Source organism: Scyliorhinus torazame, chromosome 1, assembly GCF_047496885.1.
Source record: "Scyliorhinus torazame isolate Kashiwa2021f chromosome 1, sScyTor2.1, whole genome shotgun sequence".
Lineage (NCBI taxonomy): Eukaryota > Metazoa > Chordata > Chondrichthyes > Carcharhiniformes > Scyliorhinidae > Scyliorhinus > Scyliorhinus torazame.
In genome coordinates this window covers 291,573,618-291,598,043 of record NC_092707.1, presented here as the reverse complement: position 1 = coordinate 291,598,043, position 24,426 = coordinate 291,573,618, and the positions used below count along the sequence as shown (strand labels likewise).

Below are 24,426 nucleotides of genomic sequence, written 5' to 3'. Positions count from 1 at the left end.
ACATGAGTACCGGTAGAACCTCAGTGGGTACTCCCTCCCAGATCGGTTGCACATTGGCCGACCTTTTATACAAGTACGAGTAAGCTACCCTGTTCCTAGCAGGGGAGCTCATACTCCACAAGGAGCACAGGGAAAACAATTATCCCCACACCGTATGTCCCGTGCTGGTTATTACACTTTTTTTTAATGTTTGGGTCTGAATTTGACAGACGTCACTGTTCACCAGAGATAAAAATGTAAATGTCGCCACTGTCTCAGAGGACCATCGGCTGCTCTCCCCTTTTTTGAGAGCTGACTGGTGGTGATTTTAACCTGAGGAAGAGTTGGAAAGGTTTCCACATCTAGAAGAGCAAAACTGAGATTTACAGCAGGCAAGTAATTTTGTGATGACTAGAACCTATCTAATTCACACTCTTTATAAAGTCTGTTTGCTATTTTGTCCTTTGCCAGACTTCACAGGAACGTAACCCCCGGGACAGTCGGACTTTATATATGGTAATCCATCTTCAGTGTTTGCAGGGGCTATGTTAGTTAGTATAGATTTCTATGCTGGAAGAGAAGCCAAGGAGCAAGAGAGCGAAGAAGGAGTGTGGCAGATCCGGAGGTCGGGACCGGTAATTTGGATCTAATTGACACGATCAATGGAAATCCAACCTAATTAGACAATTTATATCAACAACATTAATGATAAAGTTAAAAAGAAAGAGCTGAAGAGAGCATTATATGCACTGTTTTCTCAGTTTGGTCAAATAATCGATATTGTAGCATTGAAGACTATGAAAATGAGAGTACAAGTACCATTTTAATACCATTCCTATAGGAACGGGCAATTCAGAGGTAATAGAATGGGTGGAACAATCAGCATCAAAAGGGAAACAGTACTCAACAAACTCTTGGGATTGAGGGCAGCCAAGTCCCCTGGGCCTGATGGTCTACATCCTAGGGTGTTAAAGGAAGTGGCAGTAGAGATAGTGGATCCATTGTTTATAATATTCCAAAATTCCCGTGGACATGGGAATAGTTCCAATGGATTGGAAAAATGCCCCTATTCAAAAAGGGAGGGAGGCAAAATGTGGGAAATTACAGACCAGTTAGTTTAACATCTGTTGTTGGGAAATTGTTAGAATCAATTATCAAGGACATAATATCAGAACAGTTGGAAAGCCAAAGTGCTATCCATCAGAGTCAGCATGGTTTTATGAAGGGTAAATCATGTTTGACTAATTTTCTAGAGTTCTTCGAAGATGTAACAAGCAAAATGGATAATGGGGATTCTGCAGATGTAGTGTATCTGGACTTCCAGAAGGCGTTTGATAAGGTGCCGCACAGAAGGTTAATTCGCTATGCGAGATCACATGAGATTAGGGGTAACTTATTATCTTGGATAGAAGACTGGCTGAGTCGGGATAAATGGGACCTTCTCTGGATGGCAAGATGTAACTAGTGGGGTGCCACAAGGTTCGGTCCTTGGGCCCCAGCTATTTACAATCTATATTAATGACTTGGATACAGGGATAGAAGGTTCTTTCGCCAAATGTGCAGACGACACAAAAATAAGTGGGACAGTAAGTTGCAATGAGGAAATAAGTATTTTACAAATGGATAGATAGGTTAGGAGAGTGGGCCAAAATGTGGCAGATGTAGTTTAACATGGATAAGTGTGACGTGATTTTGGTCGAAAAATGGGAAGGCAACTTATTCTCGAAATGGGGAGAGATTTTGGGGTTCTTTAATGCAGAGGGATCTGGGTGTCCTCAAGCATAAGTCACAGAAAACGAGCACGCAGATGCAGCAAGTAAAATAAGGAAAACAAATGGAATGTTGGCATTTATAGCAAAAGGAATTGAGTATAAAGATAAGGAAGCGTTGTTGCAACTATACAAGGCCTTGGTGAGACCGTACCCTGGAGTATTGTGCACAGTTTTAGTCCCCTTATTTGAAGAAAGATGTAGTGGCACTGGAAGCAGTTCAGTGGAGGTTCACGAAATTGATTCCAGAGATGAGGGGGTTTGTTGTATGAGATTGAACGTTTTAGGCTTCTACTCTCTAGAGTTTAGAAGAATGAGGAGAGATCAAATTGAGTTATACAAGATGATAAGATATGGATAAAGTAGACGTGGAGCGGATGCTTCCTCTTGTGGGGCATTCTAAAACGAGAGGTCATAATCTTAAACTAAGAGGTAGCAAATTTAAAACAGATTTGAGGAGAAACGAGCAGGACAGTGAAGTTGAGGCCAGGATGGGATCAGCCATGATCACATTGAAGGTGTTTAGGCTCGGGAGGCTAAATTGCCTTCTCCTACTCCTACATCATGTGTTCTAGGGAGGAGATGCTGTGGCTGATTTTGCAATCGAGCTCTTGGTCTGTAGCATTGTAGGTAACAGAGGAGGAACATATCATCCATGTTCAAATGGCAGAGCAGGGCCAAATGGGCCACATGGCCTAATTCTGCTCCTATATCTTATGAACTTATGAATTTGTAATTTGTAATGCTTTATGGCAGTTGCAAGGATTTCCATTTTATGGCAAACCTATGCGCATTCAGTATGCAAAAACTGACTTGGGTATAATTTCAAAAATGAGGGGCACCTTTGCTGGTAAAGAAAAGGCTAAAACCCAAGAAAAAGCTGCAGCAAACAAAAAAGGAACATCACAGATGGCAGTTCCAAACTCTAACCAGACTACCTCCTCAGCAAATCAGGTACCAGACAATCCACCCAGCTATATTATATTCCTCACTAATTTGCCTTAAGAGACCAATGAGATGTTGTCCACATTGTTTAATCAGTTCCCTGGTTTCAAAGGAGTGTGTTTTGTACCTGGCCAACGCAACATCGATTTTGTGGAATTTGAGAATGGAGGACAGGCTGGGGCTGCACGTGATGCATTACAAGGATTCAGATTTGCACCCTCTCACGCCATGAAGATAATTTATGCCAAAAAGTAGTTTTTGAAGTCATCAGGGTCAAAAACTGTTCCAACTTGCTTATTTTGACCTTGACTGTAGTTTACTGATCACCAGGAGAAAAATTGTGAAGAATTCTACTTTGTGGACTTCTCTCAACAATTGTAGTCTATCAAAAATTGAAATGTGTCTTAAAAATATTTTTTCTGCAAATATTGGCTGCTGACATCTGAGAATGCAAAGAGATTGTACAATCTCCAATATTTTATACAAGTAGGTTTATCAGTAACCTTATCAGAATAATAACAGTTTTATAGTAAAATTTGGAGTCTGGCTCTTGCGTTTCAGATTTATTTGTAGCTCACAATGAGCCATATAAACTTTGCCGAAAATTGTATGGCAGTGTTAAAAATTATATACAGGTCCATGAGGTGTGAATGCTATCACATTCTCATCTGGGTACAATAAAGGAGAGATGAACTTGTCACCAATGAACTGTTCAGTGCTACTTGCCAGCTAAGTGTTTGAAGTCAACACCAGGTATTTTCACTTCCAAGAATAGAATTCCACACCTTCTATCATCTGTTCTGAAGTCAAATTGGCAGAAGTAATTGATTCACTAGGTTAATCCCAGAGCTGAAGGGGTTGGATTACGAGGAGACTGGGACTGTACTCGTTGGAATTTAGAAAGATGAGGGGGGATCTGAAAGAAACATATAAAATTATGAAGGGAATAGGTAGGATAGATGTGGGCAGGTTGTTTCCACTGGAGGGTGAAAGCCGAACTAGGGGGCATAGCCTCAAAATACGGGGAAGTAGATTTAGGACTGAGTTTAGGAGGGACTTCTTCACCCAAAGGGTTGTGAATCTATGGAATTCCTTGCCCAGTGAAGCAGTTGAGGCTCCTATTTTAAGATAAAGATAGATAGTTTTTTGAAGAATAAAGGGATTAAGGGTGTGGTAAACCACTATTACTGTATTATATATTGTGGTAAACCACTGTTACTGCATTATATATATATATATATTGTGGTAAACCACTGTTACTGTATTGTATATATTGTTTGTTGTCTCTGCTGGCTCCGCCTGTGGCTTCTCCCCTCAGGCTCTGTATAAAGGTGGCCGACCTCTGGCCCTGCCCCAATTCGGGATCAGTTGCCAGCAGGTTCTCGTTTAGCTTATTAAAGCCACAGTTTTGTTCCACAATTCGTCTTTGTTATAATTGATGGCACATCAATTTAATAAGCTAAACGCTTAAGATGCTTGCATCACTCAAGCCTGATCACCTGGAACTGGACCCCCAAGCAGCCGACGCCACTGCGACATTCGAGCACTGGCTAAGCTGCTTCGAAGCTTACCTCGAATCTGCCGCCGACGCCGTCGCCGACATCCACAAGCTTCGAGTCCTAAACGCCTGAGTAAGCCTGCAGGTTTTCCTCCTTATCAGGGATGCTGCCTCGTACGTTGAGGCGATAATGCTGCTGAAGGGGCAGTATGTAAAGGCAGTAAATGAGGTGTACGCTAGGCATCTCCTTGCCACGAGGCGTCAACGCCCCAGAGAATCGCAGGCCGAATTCCTGCGCGCCTTGCGGGTACTCGGCCGGAACTGTAGTTGTCAGGCAGTATCGGTTGTCCAGCAGACGGAGCTGCTGATCAGGGACGCCTATGTCGCTGGCATAAAATCTAACTACATCCGCCAGCGCCTGCTAGAAGGGGATACACTTGGCCTCCAAGAGACAGTGCAGCTCTCGAATTCGCTGGAAGTGGCCTTCCATAACATGGATGCCTTCACCTCCGACCACACGGCACCCTCGTAGACGTCATGGGCGCTGCCATCACCCGACCCGGGTGCGTCGCAAGCCTGTGCCGCGCATCAATCCGCCAACTCCGGAGGCCCGAGATGTTACTTCTGTGACCAGGGTAAGCACCCCAGACAACGCTGCCCAGCACGGAGCGCAATCTGCAATGGGTGTGGAAACAAGGGCCACTTCGCCGAAGTCTGCCAGGCCCGACCTGTTCCCAAAGCTTGCAGACCCAGCAGCAGCAACGCTGCGTGTTGCCTGTCGGGACTGCCCCCATCTACCACGTCATCCGCCACGTGCAACCCGTGGGGGCCGTCATCTTCGATGCCACCCGCCACGTGCGACCCGTGGGGACCGCCATCTTCGACGCCGCCCGCCACATGCGACCCGTGGGGAACGCCATCTTGGAATCACCCCACCGCCTCCTGGAACCCCTGCTCACCCAGTCGTATGCTGGCCTCCACTACTCTCGACCAGCCCACCCATCTTCCAAAGCTCGCCTCCATCACCCTCGACCAGTCTCGACCTCATCACCTCACTAAATCCATGATGGCCATCCGGATCAACGGGCCTCTTCGACTCTTCGACTCCGGGAGCACTGACAGCTTCGTCCACCCAGATACGGTAAGGCTCTGCTCCCTCCCAGAAAATCTCCCTGCCTTCCGGATCACATTCCCTGGAAATCCGGGGGTACTGTGTCGCAACCCTTTCGGTACAGGGCGTAGAGTACGCTAATTTCAAGCTCTAAATCCTCCTTCATCTCTGCGCTGCCCTATTACTGGGTCTTGATTTTCAGTGCCACCTCCGAAGCCTTACCTTGAAGATCGGTGGACCCCTGCCCCCACTCACTTGTCTGTAGCCTCGCGATGCTTAAGGTCGCTCCGACCTTGCTCTTCGCTAACCTCACCCCGGACTGTAAGCCTGTCGCCACTAGGAGCAGACGATACTGTGCCCAGGACAAGGCCTTTAACAGGTCAGAGGTCCAGCGACTCCTGCAGGAAGGGATCATAGAGGCCAGTACCAGCCCCTGGAGAGCCCAAGTGGTGGTCGTCAAGACTGGGGAGAAGCACCGGATGGTCATCGACTACAGTCAGACGATCAACCGGTACACGCAGCTTGATGCGTACCCCCTTCCCCGCATATCTGATATGGTCAATCAGATTGCGCAGTATCGAGTCTTCTCCACTGTTGACTTGAAGTCCGCGTACCACCAGCTCCCTATCCACCCGGAGGACCACCAATACACTGCCTTCGAGGCAGATGGCCGCCTCTACCACTTCCTCAGGGTCCCCTTCGCCTTCACCAATGGGGTCTCGGTCTTCCAGCGAGTGATGGACCGAATGGTTGACCAGTACAGGCTGCGGGCCACATTCCCGTATCTAGATAATGTCACCACCTGTGGCCATGACCAGTAGGACCATGATGCTAACCTCCGACATTTCCTCCACAATGCTAAGCTCCTTAACCTCACATATAAGTAGAAATGCATTTTCCGCACAACCCGCCTAGCCATCCTTGGCTACGTGGTGGAAAATGGAGTCCTAGGGCCCGACCCCATGCATCCCCTTCTGGAATTTCCCCTCCCCCACTGCCTCAAGGCACTGAAGAGATGCCTGGGGTTCTTCTCCTCTTATGCCCAGTGGGTCCACAATTATGCAGACAAGGCCCACTCATTAAATCTGCCATTTTTCCCCTGACGGCTGAGGCCCGCCTGGCCTTCAACCGCATCAACCGTGTCAATTGCCAAAGCCGCAATGCCGCAGTAGACGAGTCCATCCCGTTCCAAGTGGAGAGCGATGCATCGGACTTTGCCCTGGCCGCTCCCCTCAACCAGGCGGGCAGGCCCGTGGCTTTCTTCTCCTGTACCCTCCAGGCCTCCGAAATTCGACACTCCCCCGTCAAAAAGGAAGCCCAGGCCATTGTGGAAACTGTGCGACATTGGAGGCATTACCTGGCCAGCAGGTGATTCACTCTCCTCACTGATCAACGGTCGGTTGCTTTCATGTTTAATAACAAACAGCGGGGCAAGATCAAGAATGACAAGATCCTGAGGTGGAGGATCAAACTCTCCACCTACAATTACAATATCTTGTATCGACCTGGGAAGCTCAATGAGCCCCCAGGTGCCCTATCCCGCGGTACATGTGCCAGCGCACAAGTAGACCAACTTCGGGCCCTCCACAATGACCTCTGTCACCCGGGGGTCACCCGTTTTTTTCATTTCGTCAAGGCCCGCAATCTGCCTTACTCCATCGAGAGGTCAGGACCATGACCAGGGACTGCAGGTCTGCGGGGAGTTCAAACCACACTTCTTTTGGCCAGACAGAGCACACCTGGTAAAGGCTTCCCGCCCCTTTGAGCGCCTTAGCATCGGCTTCAAAGGGCCCCTCCCCTCCACTGACCGTAACGTGTACTTCCTTAACATTATTGATGAGTACTCGCGTTTTCCCTTCGCCATCCCGTGCCCTGACATGACCTCTGCCACTGTCAAGGCCCTGCAGTCTCTTCATCTTATTTGGTTTCCCCACCTACATCCATAGCGATCGGGGTTCCTCTTTCATGAGTGGCAAGTTGCGTCAGTTCCTGCTTAGCAAGGGCATCGCCTCAAGCAGGACTACCAGCTACAACTCCCGGGGAAACGGACAGGTGGAGAGGGAGAACGCGACGGTTTGAAAGGCCATCTTTCTTGCCCTACGGTCTAGACGTCTCCCAGTCTCCCGCTGGCAGGAGGTCCTTCCCGATGGGCTCCACTCCATCCGGTCGCTCCTGTGCACTGCCACCAATGAGACCCCTCACGAACGAATGTTTGTCTTCCCCAGGAAGTCCACCTCACTCCCGTCTCGCTCCCGTCCTGGCTGACAGTCGTAGGGCCCGTCCTCCTCCGGAAGCATGCGAGGAGTCATAAATCGGATCCCCTGATCGAAAGGGTTCTTCTCCTCCATGCCAACCCACAATATGCCTACGAAGCATACCATGACGGCGGCAGGACACAGTCTCCCTTCGAGATTTGGCACCCGCAGGTTCCCCAGTGACCATCACCACCACCCCCGCCCCTACACCGCCTCCCTCTCCACCGACTCAACTACTGGACGAAGAAGACGACGATACGCTCCCGGACACACTGATCTCAACACCAGTGCACACACCACAGCCGGGACTGAGGTGTTCACGGCAGAAGGTCAAAGCCCCCGACAGACTCGATCTTTAAGTCCACTTCACCCCCGCCGGACTTTTTTTTAAAAACAGGGGGTGAATGTGGTAAACTACTGTTACTGTATTATATATATTGTGGTATACCACTGTTACTGTACTGAATATATTGTTTGTTGACTCTGCCTGGCTCCGCCTGTGGCTCCTCCCCTCAGGCTCTGTATAAAGGTGGCCGACCTCTGGCCCTGCCCCAGTTCGGACCAGTTACCAGCAGGTTCTCGTCTAGCTTATTAAAGCCACAGTTTAGTTCCACAATCGTCTTTGTTATAATTGATGGCACATCCAAGGGTTATGGTGTTCGGGCTGGAAAGTGGAGCTGAGTCCACAAAAGATCAACCATGATCTCATTGAATGGCGGAGCAGGCTCGAGGGGCCAGATGGCCCACTCCTGCTCTTAGTTCTTATGTTCAAACTGAACTGGCCGTTATGAAACATATATAAAATGTTACAGCTTCCACCATTTGTGTCAATGTAGGCAAACTTGCATTCCCATATATACAATGTTCATACTGATATTGGGCAGTACAAGATGTTAAGCTTGTACAGGGCCTGAATTACAATTCCTTAAGGGTGGGATTTTCCAGCCCTTCCTGCCGGTCCCACCGAAGGCAAGCCCCCGCGGCGGGGCGGACATGCCATACAAAATGTGAGCCGCCTCTGGCACAGGAAAGCAGGCGGGGAGAACCCTGGCCGAATATTTTACAGCTTTACACAGCGCTGGCCGCTTGACGAAACGCGCAGTCAGACTGCCTATTTCATAATGTGTGCAGTTTGTGAAATCGGGTGTAACACCTTTCAAAATTGTATCCTTGATTTTATGATGTCTCTATTTATTTTCTTCTTCCAAGACCTTGACTTTTTATTCTTGTAGCAGCAATTAACAGAAATTAGCGCCTGGTCTTTGCAGACATTGACAACACCGAGATTCACAGCGGAATGCAGACGATTCAAATCTCGCTCCCGCCAACCGTCCCGCAGCCTCCATCCGGGTCCTTCGCCCCGGGATGGCGCCGGCGCGCTGCCGCCAGGAGGCGCGAGCGCGGTGGCAACCGTTAGCAAAATGGAGGAATATCAGAGCGGAGAGGAGGTGAGGGAGGCGTGGCAATAGAAATAGATCGAGGGGGCGGAGATATGGATGGCGTGGGGGGGATCGAGGGGGTATTGATGGCGGGGGGACCAGGGGGGTATCGGTGACGAGGGGGGATCGATGGCGGGGAGGGATTGAGGGGGGATCGATGGCGGGGAGGGATTGAGGGGGGATCGATGGCGGGGGGGGGGGGGTGGGATCGAAGGGGTATCGATGGCGGGGGGATCGAGGGGGTATCGATGGCGTGGGGGGGATCGAGGGGGTATCGATGGCGTGGGGGGGATCGAGGGGGTATCGATGGCGTGGGGGGGATCGAGGGGGTATCGATGGCGTGGGGGGATCGAGGGGGTATCGATGGCGTGGGGGGATCGAGGGGGTATCGATGGCGTGGGGGGGATCGAGGGGGTATCGATGGCGTGGGGGGATCGAGGGGGTATCGATGGCGGGGGGGATCGAGGGGGTATCGATGGCAGGGGGATCGAGGGGGTATGGGTGGCGTGGGAGGGATGGCGGGGGATCGTAGGGCTATCGGTGGGGGGGATTGAAGAGGTATCGATGGCGGGGGGGGGGGGTCAATGGCGTGTGGGGATCGAGGGGGGACCGATGGCGTGAGGGGGATCAAGGGGGTATCGGTGGCGTGGGGGGATCGAGGGAGTATCGATGGCGTGTGGGGGATCGAGGGGTGATCAATGGCGTGGGGGTATCGGTGGTGTGGGGGGGATCGAGGGGTGATCGATGGCGGGTGTATCGATGGCATGGGGGATCGAGGGGGTATCGATGGCGGGGGGATCGTGGAGGTATCGGTGGCATCGGGGGATCGAGGGGATGTCGATGGCTGGGGGGATCAATGGTGTGGGGGGGATCGATGGCGTGGGGGGATCGATGGCGTGGGGGGATCGATGGTGTATCGATGGCGTGGGGGGGGGAAATCGAGGGTATAGATGGCGTGGGGGGGATCGAGGGGGTATCGATGGCTTGGGGGGGATCGAGGGGGTATCGGTGGCGTGGAGGGATGGCGGGGGGGGTCGATGGCAGGCGTATCGAGGGGGTACTGGGGCTGAAGGGAGAAGAAGGGGGGATCAATGGGGGAAAAGGGGATCATTGGGAGAGGGGGGAATCGAATGGGATGGTTGATCGAAGGGCAATCAAGGCGGAGGGGGTAGGGAACATTGAGGGTGTGTGTGGGATCAAGTGGGGAGGATCGAGGTGATGGGGGAACAATAGGTGCGGGGATTGGGGATGGCAGGGATTGAGGGGGTGGGGGATCGAGGGAGTGGACGAATGAGGGAAGATCGGGGAGGGGTCGGGGTGAACAAGGGGGAAGAGGGGTTGGGAGGAATCGGGCATGGGGGGACCGAGGGGGTGGGCAAATGGAATGGATGGGGGATTCGACTGGGGATCAAGGTTGTGGGTGGAAACGAGGGGAGATCGAGAGGGCTGAGGATCAAGAGGGAATCGAGGAAGTGGGGGAAATAAGGGGGAGATCCAGAGGGTGGGGCATTAAGTGGATGCGGGGAACGAAGGTGATCGAGGGACTTGTGGTGAATGAGGTGGTTTGAGGGATGGGGCTGAACGAGGGGGTTCGAGGAGTCGGGAGCGAAGGTGGGGGCATGGAGGCAGTGGGGAGATTGAGGGTGTGGGGGGATCGAGAAGGTGGTGGATATAGAATGTGGGAGGAACGAGGTAGGATAGAGGGGGAGGGGAGTATGAAATGGGAATAAAGGGAGTGGGGGGATCGAGGGGGTGGGGATGATTCAGGATGGATCGAAGGGAGGAGTTGGGGATTGTTGGCGGGGATCAAGGGGGTCAGGGTTATCAACGGCATGGTGGGATCAAAGGTTTGGGGTTATCGAAGGTGTGGGAGGATCGTGGGGGGATCGATGGCGATCAGTGGGGATGTGGGGGAGGCAAAAATGGCCTTGGGGCAATGAAAAGCATATGGGGGACAAAGTTGGGCATGGAGGACAATGATTGGCATGGGGGGCGAAGATAGTCGTGGGGGAAAGTGGTTGTGGGGGCATAAATGGGCTTGAGGGGGAACAAAGATGGACGTGAGGATGCATTGATGTGCATGGGGGCAATGCTAGTGGTGGGGGGGGGGGCAAAATGGCCTTGGGCGCAATGGGGTGCGGGGGCAAAGATGGGCATAGGGGGGTCAAAGATGGGCGTAGGGGACAAAGATGAGTCGGGGGGTAATGATGGGTGTGGGAGGGCAAAAATAGCCTTGGGACAAAAATGGGAGTGGGTGGGCAAAGATAGGCATGGGGGCCAAAGATGGCCCTAGGGAGAACGATGGGCGTGGGAGGGCAAAGATGGGCGAGAATGGATAAAGATGGGGGTCGGTAGGTAAAGATGGGGTGCAGAGGTGCACGTAGGGGGCATAGATGCACCTGGGGGGCAAAGATGCGTGTTTGGGGCAGTGATGCGCATGAGGGCAAAGATGTGCCTGGAATGCGGAGATGCGCCTGGGGGCAGTGATGTTCCTGGAGGCCAAGTTGGGAGGCAGAGACGTGCTTGGGGGCCAGAAATGCACGAGGGGGACGTGGCAGAGATGCGTTGGGGCAAGAGATCAGAGGCAGAGATGCGCATGGGGGAATAGATGCACGCAGTGGGGGGCCAGAGATGCATCTGGGGGGCAAGTAAAGGCATCGGGCAGCAAAGATTAGCATGGAGGGGAAAAGATACTCTGGGGGCGGGGGGGGGAGGAAGCTAAGATGTGCATGGGGGACATTGCCGCCATCCGTTGTATGACCCCAACATCACTGTTAGGGTGAATGAATAGATTTCATAGGGGATGAGATGTAACACCCCTGCATTTGAGTGAAGGGAACATGCTAGTCAAATGCTTATACTGTTGCCGCACAGCACCAGGATCAACTTCCAGAATTGGGTGACTGTATGAAGGCTGCATGTTCTCCCTGTGCCTGTAGGTTCCCTCCGGGTGTTTTGTTTTCCTCCCACAGATGTGCACGTTAGGTGGACTGACCATCCTAACATTGCTCCTTAATGTTGTTATCTCTGGGTTGTTGCCCGTGCCACGTGATAATGAGATGAGGAATAGGGAGAGAGAGCAATTAAACACGTGGCTACAGGGATGGTGCAGGCGGGAGGGATTCAGATTTCTGGATAACTGGGGCTCTTTCTGGGGAAGGTGGGACCTCTACAGACAGGATGGTCTACATCTGAACCTGAGGGGCACAAATATCCTGGGGGGGAGATTTGTTAGTGCTCTTTGGGGGGGGGTTTAAACTAATGCAGCAGGAGCATGGGAACCTGGATTGTAGTTTTAGGGTATGGGAGAATGAGTATAGAGGTCAGGAGCACAGATTTGACGTCGCAGGAGGGGGCCAGTGTTCAGGTAGGTGGTTTGAAGTGTGTCTACTTCAATGCCAGGAGTATACAAAATAAGGTAGGGGAACTGGCAGCATGGTTGGTACCTGGGACTTCGATGTTGTGGCCATTTCGGAGACATGGATAGAGCAGGGACAGGAATGGATGTTGCAGGTTCCGGGGTTTAGGTGTTTTAGTAAGCTCAGAGAAGGAGGCAAAAGAGGGGGAGGTGTGGCGCTGCTAGTCAAGAGCAGTATTACGGTGGCGGAGAGGATGCTAGATGGGGACTCATCTTCCGAGGTAGTATGGGCTGAGGTTAGAAACAGGAAAGGAGAGGTCACCCGGTTGGGAGTTTTCTATAGGCCTCCAAATAGTTCTAGGGATGTAGAGGAAAGGATGGCGAGGATGATCCTGGATAAGAGCGAAAGTAACAGGGTAGTTATTATGGGAGACTTTAACTTTCCAAATATTGACTGGAAAAGATATAGTTCGAGTACATTAGATGGGTCGTTTTTTGTACAGTGTGTGCAGGAGGGTTTCCTGACACAATATGTTGACAAGCCAACAAGAGGCGAGGCCACGTTGGATTTGGTTTTGGGTAATGAACCTGGCCAGGTGTTGGATTTGGAGGTAGGAGAGCACTTTGGGGACAGTGACCACAATTCGGTGACGTTTACGTTAGTGATGGAAAGGGATAAGTATACACCGCAGGGCAAGAGTTATAGCTGGGGGAAGGGCAATTATGATGCCATTAGACGTGACTTGGGGGGGATAGGTTGGAGAAGTAGGCTGCAAGTGTTGGGCACACTGGATAAGTGGAGCTTGTTCAAGGATCAGCTACTGCGTGTTCTTGATAAGTACGTACCGGTCAGGCAGGGAGGAAGGCGTAGAGCGAGGGAACCGTGGTTTACCAAAGAAGTCGAATCTCTTGTTAAGAGGAAGAAGGAAGCCTATGTGAAGATGAGGTGTGAAGTTTCAGTTGGGGCGATGGATAGTTACAAGGTAGCGAGGAAGGATCTAAAGAGAGAGCTAAGACGAGCAAGGAGGGGACATGAGAAGTATTTGGCAGGTAGGATCAAGGAAAACCCAAAAGCTTTCTAGAGGTATGTCAGGAATAAGCGAATGACTAGGGTAAGAGTAGGACCAGTCAAGGACAGGAATGGGAAGTTGTGTGTGGAGTCTGAAGAGATGGGCGAGATACTAAATGAATATTTTTCGTCAGTATTCACTCAGGAAAAAGATAATGTTGTAGAGGAGAATACTGAGACCCAGGCTATTAGAATAGATGGCATTGAGGTACGTAGGGAAGAGGTGTTGGCAATTCTGGACAGGCTGAAAATAGATAAGTCCCCGGGGCCTGATGGGATTTATCCTAGGATTCTCTGGGAGGCCAGGGAAGAGATTGCTGGACCTTTGGCTTTGATTTTTATGTCATCATTGGCTACAGGAATAGTGCCAGAGGACTGGAGGATAGCAAATGTGGTCCCTTTGTTCAAAAAGGGGAGCAGAGACAACCCCGGCAACTATAGACCGGTGAGCCTCACGTCTGTAGTGGGTAAAGTCTTGGAGGGGATTATAAGAGACAAGATTTATAATCATCTAGATAGGAATAATATGATCAGGGATAGTCAGCATGGCTTTGTAAAGGGTAGGTCATGCCTCACAAACCTTATCGAGTTCTTTGAGAAGGTGACTGAACAGATAGACGAGGGTAGAGCAGTTGATGTGGTGTATATGGATTTCAGTAAAGCGTTTGATAAGGTTCCCCACGGTAGGCTATTGCAGAAAATACGGAGGCTGGGGATTGAGGGTGATTTAGAGATGTGGATCAGAAATTGGCTCGCTGAAAGAAGACAGAGGGTGGTGGTTGATGGGAAATGTTCAGAATGGAGTTCAGTTACAAGAGGCGTACCACAAAGATCTGTTCTGGGGCAGTTGCTGTTTGTCATTTTTACCAATGACCTAGAGGAAGGCGCAGAAGGGTGGGTGAGTAAATTTGCAGACGACACTAAAGTCGGTGGTGTTGTCGACAGTGTGGAAGGATGTAGCAGGTTACAGAGGGACATAGATAAGCTGCAGAGCTGGGCTGAGAGGGGCAAATGGAGTTTAATGTAGAGAAGTGTGAGGTGATTCACTTTGGAAGGAATAACAGGAATGCGGAATATTTGGCTAATGGTAAAGTTCTTGGAAGTGTGGATGAGCAGAGGGATCTAGGTGTCCATGTACATAGATCCCTGAAAGTTGCCACCCAGGTTGATAGGGTTGTGAAGAAGGCCTATGGAGTGTTGGCCTTTATTGGTAGAGGGATTGAGTTCTGGAGTCAGGAGGTCATGTTGCAGCTGTACAAAACTCTGGTACGGCCGCATTTGGAGTATTGCGTACAGTTCTGGTCACCGCATTATAGGAAGGACGTGGAGGCTTTGGAGCGGGTGCAGAGGAGATTTACCAGGATGTTGCCTGGTATGGAGGGAAAATCTTATGAGGAAAGGCTGATGGACTTGAGGTTGTTTTCGTTGGAGAGAAGAAGGTTAAGAGGAGACTTAATAGAGGCATACAAAATGATCAGGGGGTTGGATAGGGTGGACAGTGAGAGCCTTCTCCCGTGGATGGAAATGGCTGGCACGAGGGGACATAGCTTTAAACTGAGGGGTAATAGATATAGGACAGAGGTCAGAGGTAGCTTCTTTACGCAAAGAGTGGTGAGGCCGTGGAATGCCCTACCTGCAACAGTAGTGAACTCGCCAACATTGAGGGCATTTAAAAGTTTATTGGATAAGCATATGGATGATAATGGCATAGTGTAGGTTAGATGGCTTTTGTTTCGGTGCAACATCGTGGGCCGAAGGGCCTGTACTGCGCTGTATCGTTCTATGTTCTATGTCCAAAGATGTGAAGGGTAATATTAATAATCTTTATTAGTGTCACAAGTAGGCTTACATTAATACTGCAATGAAGTTACTGTGAAAACCCCCCAGTCGCCACACTCCTGCACCTGTTCAGGTACAAATTCATAATGTCCAATTCACCTAACAAGCATGTCTTTCAGGACTTGTGGGAGGAAACTGGAGCACCCGGAGGAAACCCACGGAGACACGGATAGAACATGCAGACTCCGTACAGACAGTGACCGAAACAGGGAATCGAACCCAGGTTCCTGGTGCTGTGAAGCAACAGTGCTAACCACTGTGCTGCCATGTCGCACTGTACCGTACCGTGTAGGTGTGGTTATGGAGTTACGGGGACAGAGTGGAGAACTGGTCCTAGTAGGTCGCTCTTTCAGAGGATCAGAGCAGACTCGATGGACCGACTGATAGGAAAATAGGAGCAGGAGGAGGCCACTCGGCCCTTCGAGCCTGCTCCGCCATTTATTATGATCATGGCTGATCATCCAACTCAATAGCCTCATCCCTCTTTCTTCCACCCAGATCCTTTGATCCCCTTCGTCCCAAGTGCTACATCTAATTGCTTCTTGAAAACATACAATGTTTTGCCCTCAACTACTTCCTGTGGTAACAAATTCCACAGGCTTACCACTTTCTGGATGAGAAGAAATTCCATATCTCAGTTCTAAATAGTCTACCCTGTATTCTGGACATAACCACCATCGAGAGCATCCTTCTTACATCTACGCTGTCGAGCCCTGTTAGAATTTTATAGGTTTCTATGAGACCGATGCGCTCCCAACAAGTCACGAGAGACATGCTTGTTAGGTGAATTGGACATTCTGAATTCTCCCTCGGTATACCCGAACAGGCTCCTGAGTGTGGCGACCAGGGGCTTTTTACAGTAACTTCTTTGCAGTGTTAATGAAGCCTACTTGTGACATTAATAAAGGTTATTATTATTTTGAACTCCAGCGAATACAATCCTAACCAACTCAATCGCTCCTCATACGCCAGTCGCGCCATCCCAGGAATCAGTCTGGTAAACCTTTGCTGCACTCCCTCTATAACAAGAACATCCTTCCTCATAAGGAGACCAAAACTGTACACAATACTCCACATGTGGCCTCACCAAGGCCCTGTATAATTGCAGCAAGACACCACTGAAACTGTACTCGAATCCTCTCTCAATAAAGCCCAGCATACCATTTGCCTTCTTTACATTCAGTGACTGGTGTATGATGACACCCAGATCTCGATGCACATCCCCCTTTCCCAATGTATGACCATTCAGATAACAGTCTGCTTTCTTGTTTTTGCTAGATAACCTCGCATTTATTCAAATTATACTGCATCTGTCATTGATTTGTCCACTCACTCAACTTGTCCAAATCATACCAAAGGATCTCTGCATACTCCTCACAGCTCACCCTCCCACCCAACTTGGTGTCATCTGCAAATTTGGACATATAGTTTGTTCCCTCATTTAAATTATATATATATATTGTAAATAGCTGGGGTCCTAGCACCAACCCCTGCGGTACCCCACTAGTCACTGCCTGCCAATTAAAAAAGACCAGTTAATCCCTGCTCTTTGTTTCCTGTCTACAAACCAGTTTTTTTAACCATCTCAATATACTACCCCTAATCCCATATACTTTAATTTTATGCACTAATTTCTTATGCGCTACTTTGTCAGCAGCCTTCTGAAAGTCCAAATAAATCACATCCACTGGCTCCCGCTAATCAACTCTACTAGTTACGCCCTCAAAGAATTCCAGTAGATTTGTCAAGCATGATTTTCCCCTTCTGCATGAGGGATTCTATGGTTTACACATCCTAAGGGCCTGAGATCAGAATTCACCAGCAATGTCGTTTACTTGTTAGGAGATTATGGTCCTGCTTTTGGGTGAAAGTTTTAATTATGCAGGATCGGATTTTAAACAATGTTCTGTGTATTAACTAACTGTATAAGCAGTATGCATCTGTGACTTAGAGCTGAGGGCTGTATTGGTAGAGAGGGCTGTTTCGGACATTTTCCTGGAGTAGGGCTGTCCATACTAGAATCCTAAATAAACGATTGTAATTGGCCCCGGGTCTCATGTGGTTAGTTGGAAAATGTCCACCACAACATTCCCACCCCCAGTCTATCCCCCCACATCCTCTATCGCCCCCAAATTCCCCACCCCCTTCAATCCCCATATTCCCCACCCCCTCTATCTCCCCAAAACCCCCACTCCCTCGATCTGCCCCTACCCCCTCGATCCACCCCCATTCCCCAGTTCTCCCCACCACCTCTATACACCCAATCCCTCTACATCCCTCTATTCCCCAAATCCCCCCACCTCCCCATTTCCCCAACTCCTCGTCCATCTCACAACCCCTTCACCCCTACTATTCCCTCACCCTCCCACTCCCTATATTCCTGGAACACCCCACGTCCTGCCAACTTTGCCACCCCCTCGATTTCCCCTCTATATCCCAACCCCTGCCTTCCTATCTCCCCAACCTATCCCTCCTTTTCCCCTCCACATTCCCTCTAACCCTCTACTCCCCCAATACCCCAACTCCCCTCTCTCCCCCAACCCGCCTGCACCCACCTCTATCCACCCAACCTCCCACCCTGCTATTCCTGTCACTGCCCTCCCCTCCCCTCCCCCCATTCCCTACATGCTCCTCTATCCCCCCCCCACAAACGCACCATCACCACATTCCCACCTTGATCGTCCCCACCCCTCGATCATGGGAATCTTGATCTGATGTTGGAACCCATGTTTTTTGTTAACAAGTAGTGTTCGAGAAGGAAGCCTAAACTGGCAATTACTGTGAGATCACTCGTATTTTTGGGTGCAGTTGTAGACTTTCTTCGGTGTGTAAGATGCTACAGTGATTATTCTGATTTGAACAATTCCACTCCCAAAGTAGATATTGTATCCTTCGAGAAACAACCAAGCATTTTTCTATTTGAGAACATAGAACATTACAGCGCAGTACAGGCCCTTCAGCCCTCGATGTTGCGCCGACCTGTGAAACCACTCTAAAGCCCATTTACACTATTCCCTTATCGTCCATATGTCTATCCAATGACCATTTGAATACCCTTAGTGTTGGCGAGACCACTACTGTTGCAGGCAGGGCATTCCACACCCTTAATACTCTCTGAGTAAAGAACCTACCTCTGACGTCTGTCTTGTATCTATCTCCCCTCAATTTAAAGCTATGTCCCCTCGTGCTAGACATCACCATCCGAGGAAAAAGGCTCTCACTGTCCACCCTATCCAATCCTCTGATCATCTTGTATGCCTCAATTAAGTCACCTCTTAACCTCTCTACCGAAAACAGCCTCAAGTCCCTCAGCCTTTCCTCATAAGATCTTCCCTCCATACCAGGCAACATTCTGGTAAATCTCCTCTGCACCCTTTCCAATGCTTCCACATCCTTCCTACAATGCGGTGACCAGAATTGCACGCAATACTCTAAATGCGGCCGCACCAGAGTTTTGTACGACTGCAACATGACCTGATGGCTCCGAAACTCAATCCCTCTACCAATAAAAGCTAACACACCGTACGCCTTCTTAACAACCCTCTCAACCTGAGTGGCAACTTTCAGGGATCTATGTACATGGACACCGAGATCTCTCTGCTCATCCACACTGCCAAGAATCTTACCATTAGCCCAGTACTCTGTCTTCCTGTTATTCCTTCCAAAATGAATCACCTCACACTTTTCTGCATTAAACTCCATTTGCCACCTCTCAACCCAGCGCTGCAGCTTATCTATGTCCTTCTGTAACTTGTAACATCCTTCCGCACTGTGCACAACTCCACCGACTTTAGTGTCATCTGCAAATTTACTCACCCATCCTTCTCCGCCCTCCTGCAGGTCATTTATAAAAATGACAAACAGCAGTGGCCCCAAAACAGATCCTTGTGGTACACCACTAGTAACTGGACTCCAGTCTGAACACTTCCCATCAACCACCACCCTTTGTCTTCTTCCAGCTAGCCAATTTCTGATCCAAACTGCTAAATCTCCCTGAATCCCATGCTTCCGTATTTTCTGCAGTAGCCTACCGTGGGGAACCTTATCAAACGCTTTACTGAAATCCATATACACCACATCAACTGCTTTACCCTCATCCACCTGTTTGGTCACCTTCTCAAAGAATTCAATAAGGTTTGTGAGGCAGAGGTTTGTAAAGACAGTGATTTCTCGTGAAAGTGGCGAAAATTGAAATCTTTTAGCAAACTGACTTTTAAACCTCTCTGTTGCAAATGGAAAAGGTTGATAGATACACAGGAAAGACCAATTTTTAACTTTACAACCACCATTTGACTTTAAAAAAATATATATTTTATTCAAATTTTTTTCGGCCAAACAAAACAGTACAAAATTTCCCCCCTTTTTACAACAATAAAACAATATAAATAATAGTGACCGTTTTTTAACAAATAAATAAATAATATATAAACTAAATGGCAACTGCCATAACAAAATATTAACTCTCCCCAATAATAAAGTCAAACAAGCCAATATACATATCCAAGTAAAAATATCCATACAAAAACACCCCTGAGGACCCACCAGAGCCCCCCCCCCCCCCCCCCCCCCCCCCCCCCCGGTTGCTGCTGCTACTTTCCCAGTTCCTTTATCGTTCTGCGAGATAGTCAATGACCGGTTGCCACCGCCTGGTGAACCCTTGAGCCGAACCTCTTAGTGCGAACTTTATCCGTTCCAGTTTTATAAACCCTGCCATGTCGTTTATCCAGGCTTCCACGCCCGGGGGTTTAGCTTCCTTCCACATTAACAATATCCTTCGCCGGGCTACTAGGAACGCAAAGGCCAAAACATCAGCCTCTCTTGCCTCCTGCACTCCCGGCTCTTCTGCAACCCCGAATATAGCCAACCCCCAGTTTGGCTCGACCCGGACCCCCACCACTTTCGAAAGCACATTTGCCACCCCCACCCAGAACCCATGCAGTGCCGAGCATGACCAAAACATGTGGGTGTGGTTCGCTGGGCTTCTCGCGCATCTCCCGCACCTATCCTCTACCCTGAAAAATTTACTGAGCCTTGCTCCGGTCATGTGCGCCCAGTGCAAGACCTTGAATTGTATCAGGATAAGCCTGGCACACGAGGACGAAGAGTTTACCCTGCGTAGGGCATCTGCCCACAGCCCCTCTTCGATCTCTTCCCCCAGCTCTTCTTCCCATTTTCCCTTCAGCTCATCCACCATTATCTCCCCCTCGTCTCTCATTTCCCTGTATATATCTGACACCCTACCATCCCCCACCCATGTCCCCAAAATCACTCTATCCTGAATCTCCTGCGTCGGGAGCTGCGGAAATTCCCTCACCTGTTGCCTCACAAAAGCCCTCAATTGCATATACCGAAATGCATTCCCCTGGGGCAACCCGTATTTCTCCGTCAGCGCTCCCAGACTCGCAAACGTCCCATCTAGGAACAGATCCCTCAGTTGCACAATCTCTGCTCTCTGCCATGTTCTAAATCCCCCATCTAGTCTCCCCGGGACAAACCTATGATTATTCCTTATCGGGGACCGCACCGAGGCACCCGTCATTCCCTTATGCCGTCTCCACTGCCCCCAAATTTTCAGCGTTGCCACCACCACTGGACTGGTGGTGTATTTCTTCGGGGAGAACGGCAACGGCGCCGTCGCCAATGCTTGTAGGCTGGTTCCTTTACAGGACGCCATTTCCAGTCTCTTCCACGCCGCTCCCTCCCCTTCTCCCATCCACTTACACACCATTGAGATATTGGCCGCCCAATAATAATCACTTAAGCTTGGCAGAGCCAGTCCCCCTCTATCCCTGCTACGCTGCAAAAACCCCCTCCACACTCTCGGGGTCTTCCCAGCCCACACAAAGCTCATAACACTCTTCTCAATTTTTTTGAAAAAAGCCCTCGTAACCATCACCGGGAGTCACTGGAACACAAAAAGAAATCTCGGGAGGACTACCATTTTGACCGCTTGAACCCTGCCCACCAGTGACAGGGACACCATGTCCCATCTCTTAAAATCCTTCTCCATCTGTTCCACCAATCATGTTAAATTAAGCCTATGTAGGGTTCCCCAGTTCCTGGCTATCTGGATCCCTAAGTACCGGAAATCTCTTGTTACCCTCCTCAGCGGTAAATCATCTATTCCCCTGCTCTGCTCCCCCGGATGCACCACAAACAACTCACTCTTCCCCATATTCAATTTGTACCCCGAAAATTCCCCAAACTCCCCGAGTGTCCACATTATCTCAGGCATCCCCTCCACTGGGTCCGCAACATACAGCAATAGATCATCTGCATACAATGATACCCGGTGTTCTTCTCCCCTGAGTACTCCCCTCCACTTCCTAGAGCCCCTCAGTGCTATGGCCAGCGGCTCAATTGCCAATGCAAACAGTAACGGAGACAGGGGACACCCCTGTCTTGTCCCTCTATAAAGACGGAAGTAGTCGGACCTCTGCCTGTTCGTGATCACACTTGCCACCGGGGCCCTATATAGCAGCTGTACCCATCCAATAAACCCCTCTCCAAAACCAAATCTCTTCAACACTTCCCATAGGTAGTCCCACTCCACTCTGTCAAATGCTTTCTCAGCGTCCATCGCCACCACTATCTCCGCTTCCCCCTCCGGCGGGGGCATCATCATCACCCCTAGCAGCCTCCGTATATTCGTGTTCAGCTGTCTCCCCTTAACGAACCCAGTTTGATCCTCGTGGACCACCCCCGGGACACAATCCTCTATCCTTGTCGCCATCACCTTGGCCAGGAGCTTAGCATCCACATTCAGGCGGGAAATAGGCCTGTAAGACCCGCACTGCAGCGGGTCTTTTTCCTTCTTTAAGAGTAACGATATCGTCGCCTCCGACATAGTCGGGTGCAACTTCCCCCTTTCCCTGGCCTCATTAAAGGTTCTCGTCAAAAGCGGGGCCAGTAGGTCCATGTATTTCCTATAAAATTCCACCGGGAACCCATCCGGTCCCGGGGCCTTCCCCGCCTGCATGCTCCCAATCCCCTTTACCACCTCCTTCACCTCAATCCGTGCTCCCAGTCCCGCCCTCTCCTGCTCCTCCACCTTCGGGAATTCCAGCCGATCTAGGAAATGCATCATTCCCTCCTTCCCTTCCGGGGGCTGAGCCTTATACAGCCTCTCGTAGAATGCCTTAAACACCCCGTTCACCCTCTCCGCTCCCCGTTCCATCTCACCTTCCTCATCCCTCACCCCACCTATCACCCTCGCCGCTCCCCTCTTCCTCAGTTGTTGGGCCAGTAACCGGCTCGCCTTCTCTCCATACTCATACTGTACTCCCTGTGCCCTCCTCCACTGTGCCTCTGCCTTGCCCGTGGTCAGCAGGTCAAATTCCATATGTAGCCTTTGTCTTTCCCTGTACAGTCCCTCCTCCGGAGCCTCTGCATATTGCCTGTCTACCCTCAGAAGTTCTCTCAACAGTCGCTCCCTTTCTTTGCTCTCTTGCTTCCCTTTATGGGCCCTTATGGATATCAGTTCCCCTCTGACCACCGCCTTCAGCGCCTCCCAGACCACTCCCACCTGGACCTCTCCGTTATCATTAAGCTCCAGGTACCTTTGATACACGCCCTCACCCTTAGACATACCCCCTCATCCGCCAACAACCCCATATCCAATCTCCAGAGTGGGTGCTGCTCCTTTTCCTCTCCTATCTCCAGATCTACCCAATGTGGAGCGTGGTCCGAAATGGCTATGGCCATGTACTCCGTCCCTGTCACCTTCGGAATCAGTGCCCTACCCAGGACAAAAAAGTCTATCCGTGAATACACCTTGTGAACATGGGAGAAAAATGAAAACTCCTTACTCCTAGGCCTAATAAATCTCCAGGGGTCTACTCCCATCTGCTCCATGAAGTCCTTAAGCACCTTGGCCGCTACCGGCCTCCTCCCGGTCTTAGACCTAGACCGGTCCAGCCCTGGATCAAGCACCGTATTGAAGTCTCCCCCCATTACCAGCTTTCCCGCCTCCAGGTCCGGGATATGCCCCAGCATACGCTTCATGAAGTTTGCATCATCCCAGTTCGGGGCGTATACGTTCACCAGAACCACCGCCTCCCCTTGCAATCTGCCACTCACCATCACATATCTACCCCCACTGTCCGCCACTATGGTCTTTGCCTCAAACTGTACCCGTTTCTCCATTAAGATAGCCACCCCCCTATTCTTCGCATCTAAGCCCGAATGGAACACCTGCCCCACCCATCCTTTACGTAGTGACCTGATCTGCCAGTTTCAAGTGCGTCTCCTGCAACATGACCACATCTGCCTTTAAGTTCTTTAGGTGTGCGAGTACCCGTGCCCTTTTAATCAGCCCATTCAGCCCTCTCACGTTCCACATGATCAGCCGGGTTGGGGGACTCTTTACCCCCCCCCCCCCCATGTCGACTAGCCATCCCCTTTTCTAACCCAGCTCCTCACCCGGTTCCCACGTACCCATATATCCCACCGACGGTGCTCTCCCGTCCCGACCACCCCGCCCCATAACAGCTCCCCCTTCCCCTTAGCAGCAGCAACCCAGTTAACTCCCCCCCCCCCCCCCCCCCCCTTCCGCTAGATCCCTTTCTAGCGTAGTTGCACCCCCCATGTTGCTCCCAGAAGTCAGCAAACTCTGGCTGACCTCGGCTTCCCCCGTTTGTCCTCGGCCCCTCATTGTGCAAGGCCCCCTCCTTCCTGCGTCCCCGTTCCTGCCACAATTACCATAGCGCGGGAGCAAAGCCCGCGTTTCCCACTCGGCCCCACCCCTGATGGCGCAGTTCTCTTTTCCTTCCCACCGGCGCCCACAGTTCCCCATACTCTTCTCCTCCCCCCCCCCCCCCCCCCAACCCCCACGAGGGGAAAAGATAAAAGTTACAAAATTGAAAAAATTCTCCCCCCCCCCCTTCCCCTTCCTCTTCCCACATAATCACCCCACCACTTTATTACAGAAGCTTTTTCTCTCACCAGACTATTCCAGCTTCTCGTCCACAATGAATGTCCACGCCTCTCTGCCGTCTCAAAGTAGTGGTGCTTCCCTTGGTGTGTGACCCACAGTCTCGCCGGCTGCAACTTTCCAAATTTAACCTTTTTGTGGAGCACCGCCTTGGCCCGGTTGAAACTTGCCCTCCTTCTCGCCACCTCCGCACTCCAATCCTGGTACACGCGGATCACCGCGTTCTCCCACC

At 50.5% G+C, this 24,426-nt stretch overlaps 1 protein-coding gene and 1 pseudogene across 1 annotated transcript in view; both read left to right on the top strand.

Moving 5' to 3' along the window:
* The first annotated feature begins 641 nt into the window (after positions 1 to 641).
* Positions 642 to 2,948, top strand: LOC140384812 (U2 small nuclear ribonucleoprotein B''-like; annotated as a pseudogene).
* Positions 2,949 to 8,963: 6,015 nt separating this feature from the next.
* LOC140422477 (dynein light chain Tctex-type 1-like) overlaps positions 8,964 to 24,426 on the top strand; it is a 40,174-nt gene continuing 24,711 nt past the window's right edge. The window contains exon 1 of the mRNA XM_072507497.1: positions 8,964 to 9,005. Within this exon, the coding sequence (XP_072363598.1) occupies positions 8,979 to 9,005 (27 nt within the window). The 5' untranslated portion in view covers positions 8,964 to 8,978. The remainder of the gene's footprint in view (positions 9,006 to 24,426) is intronic.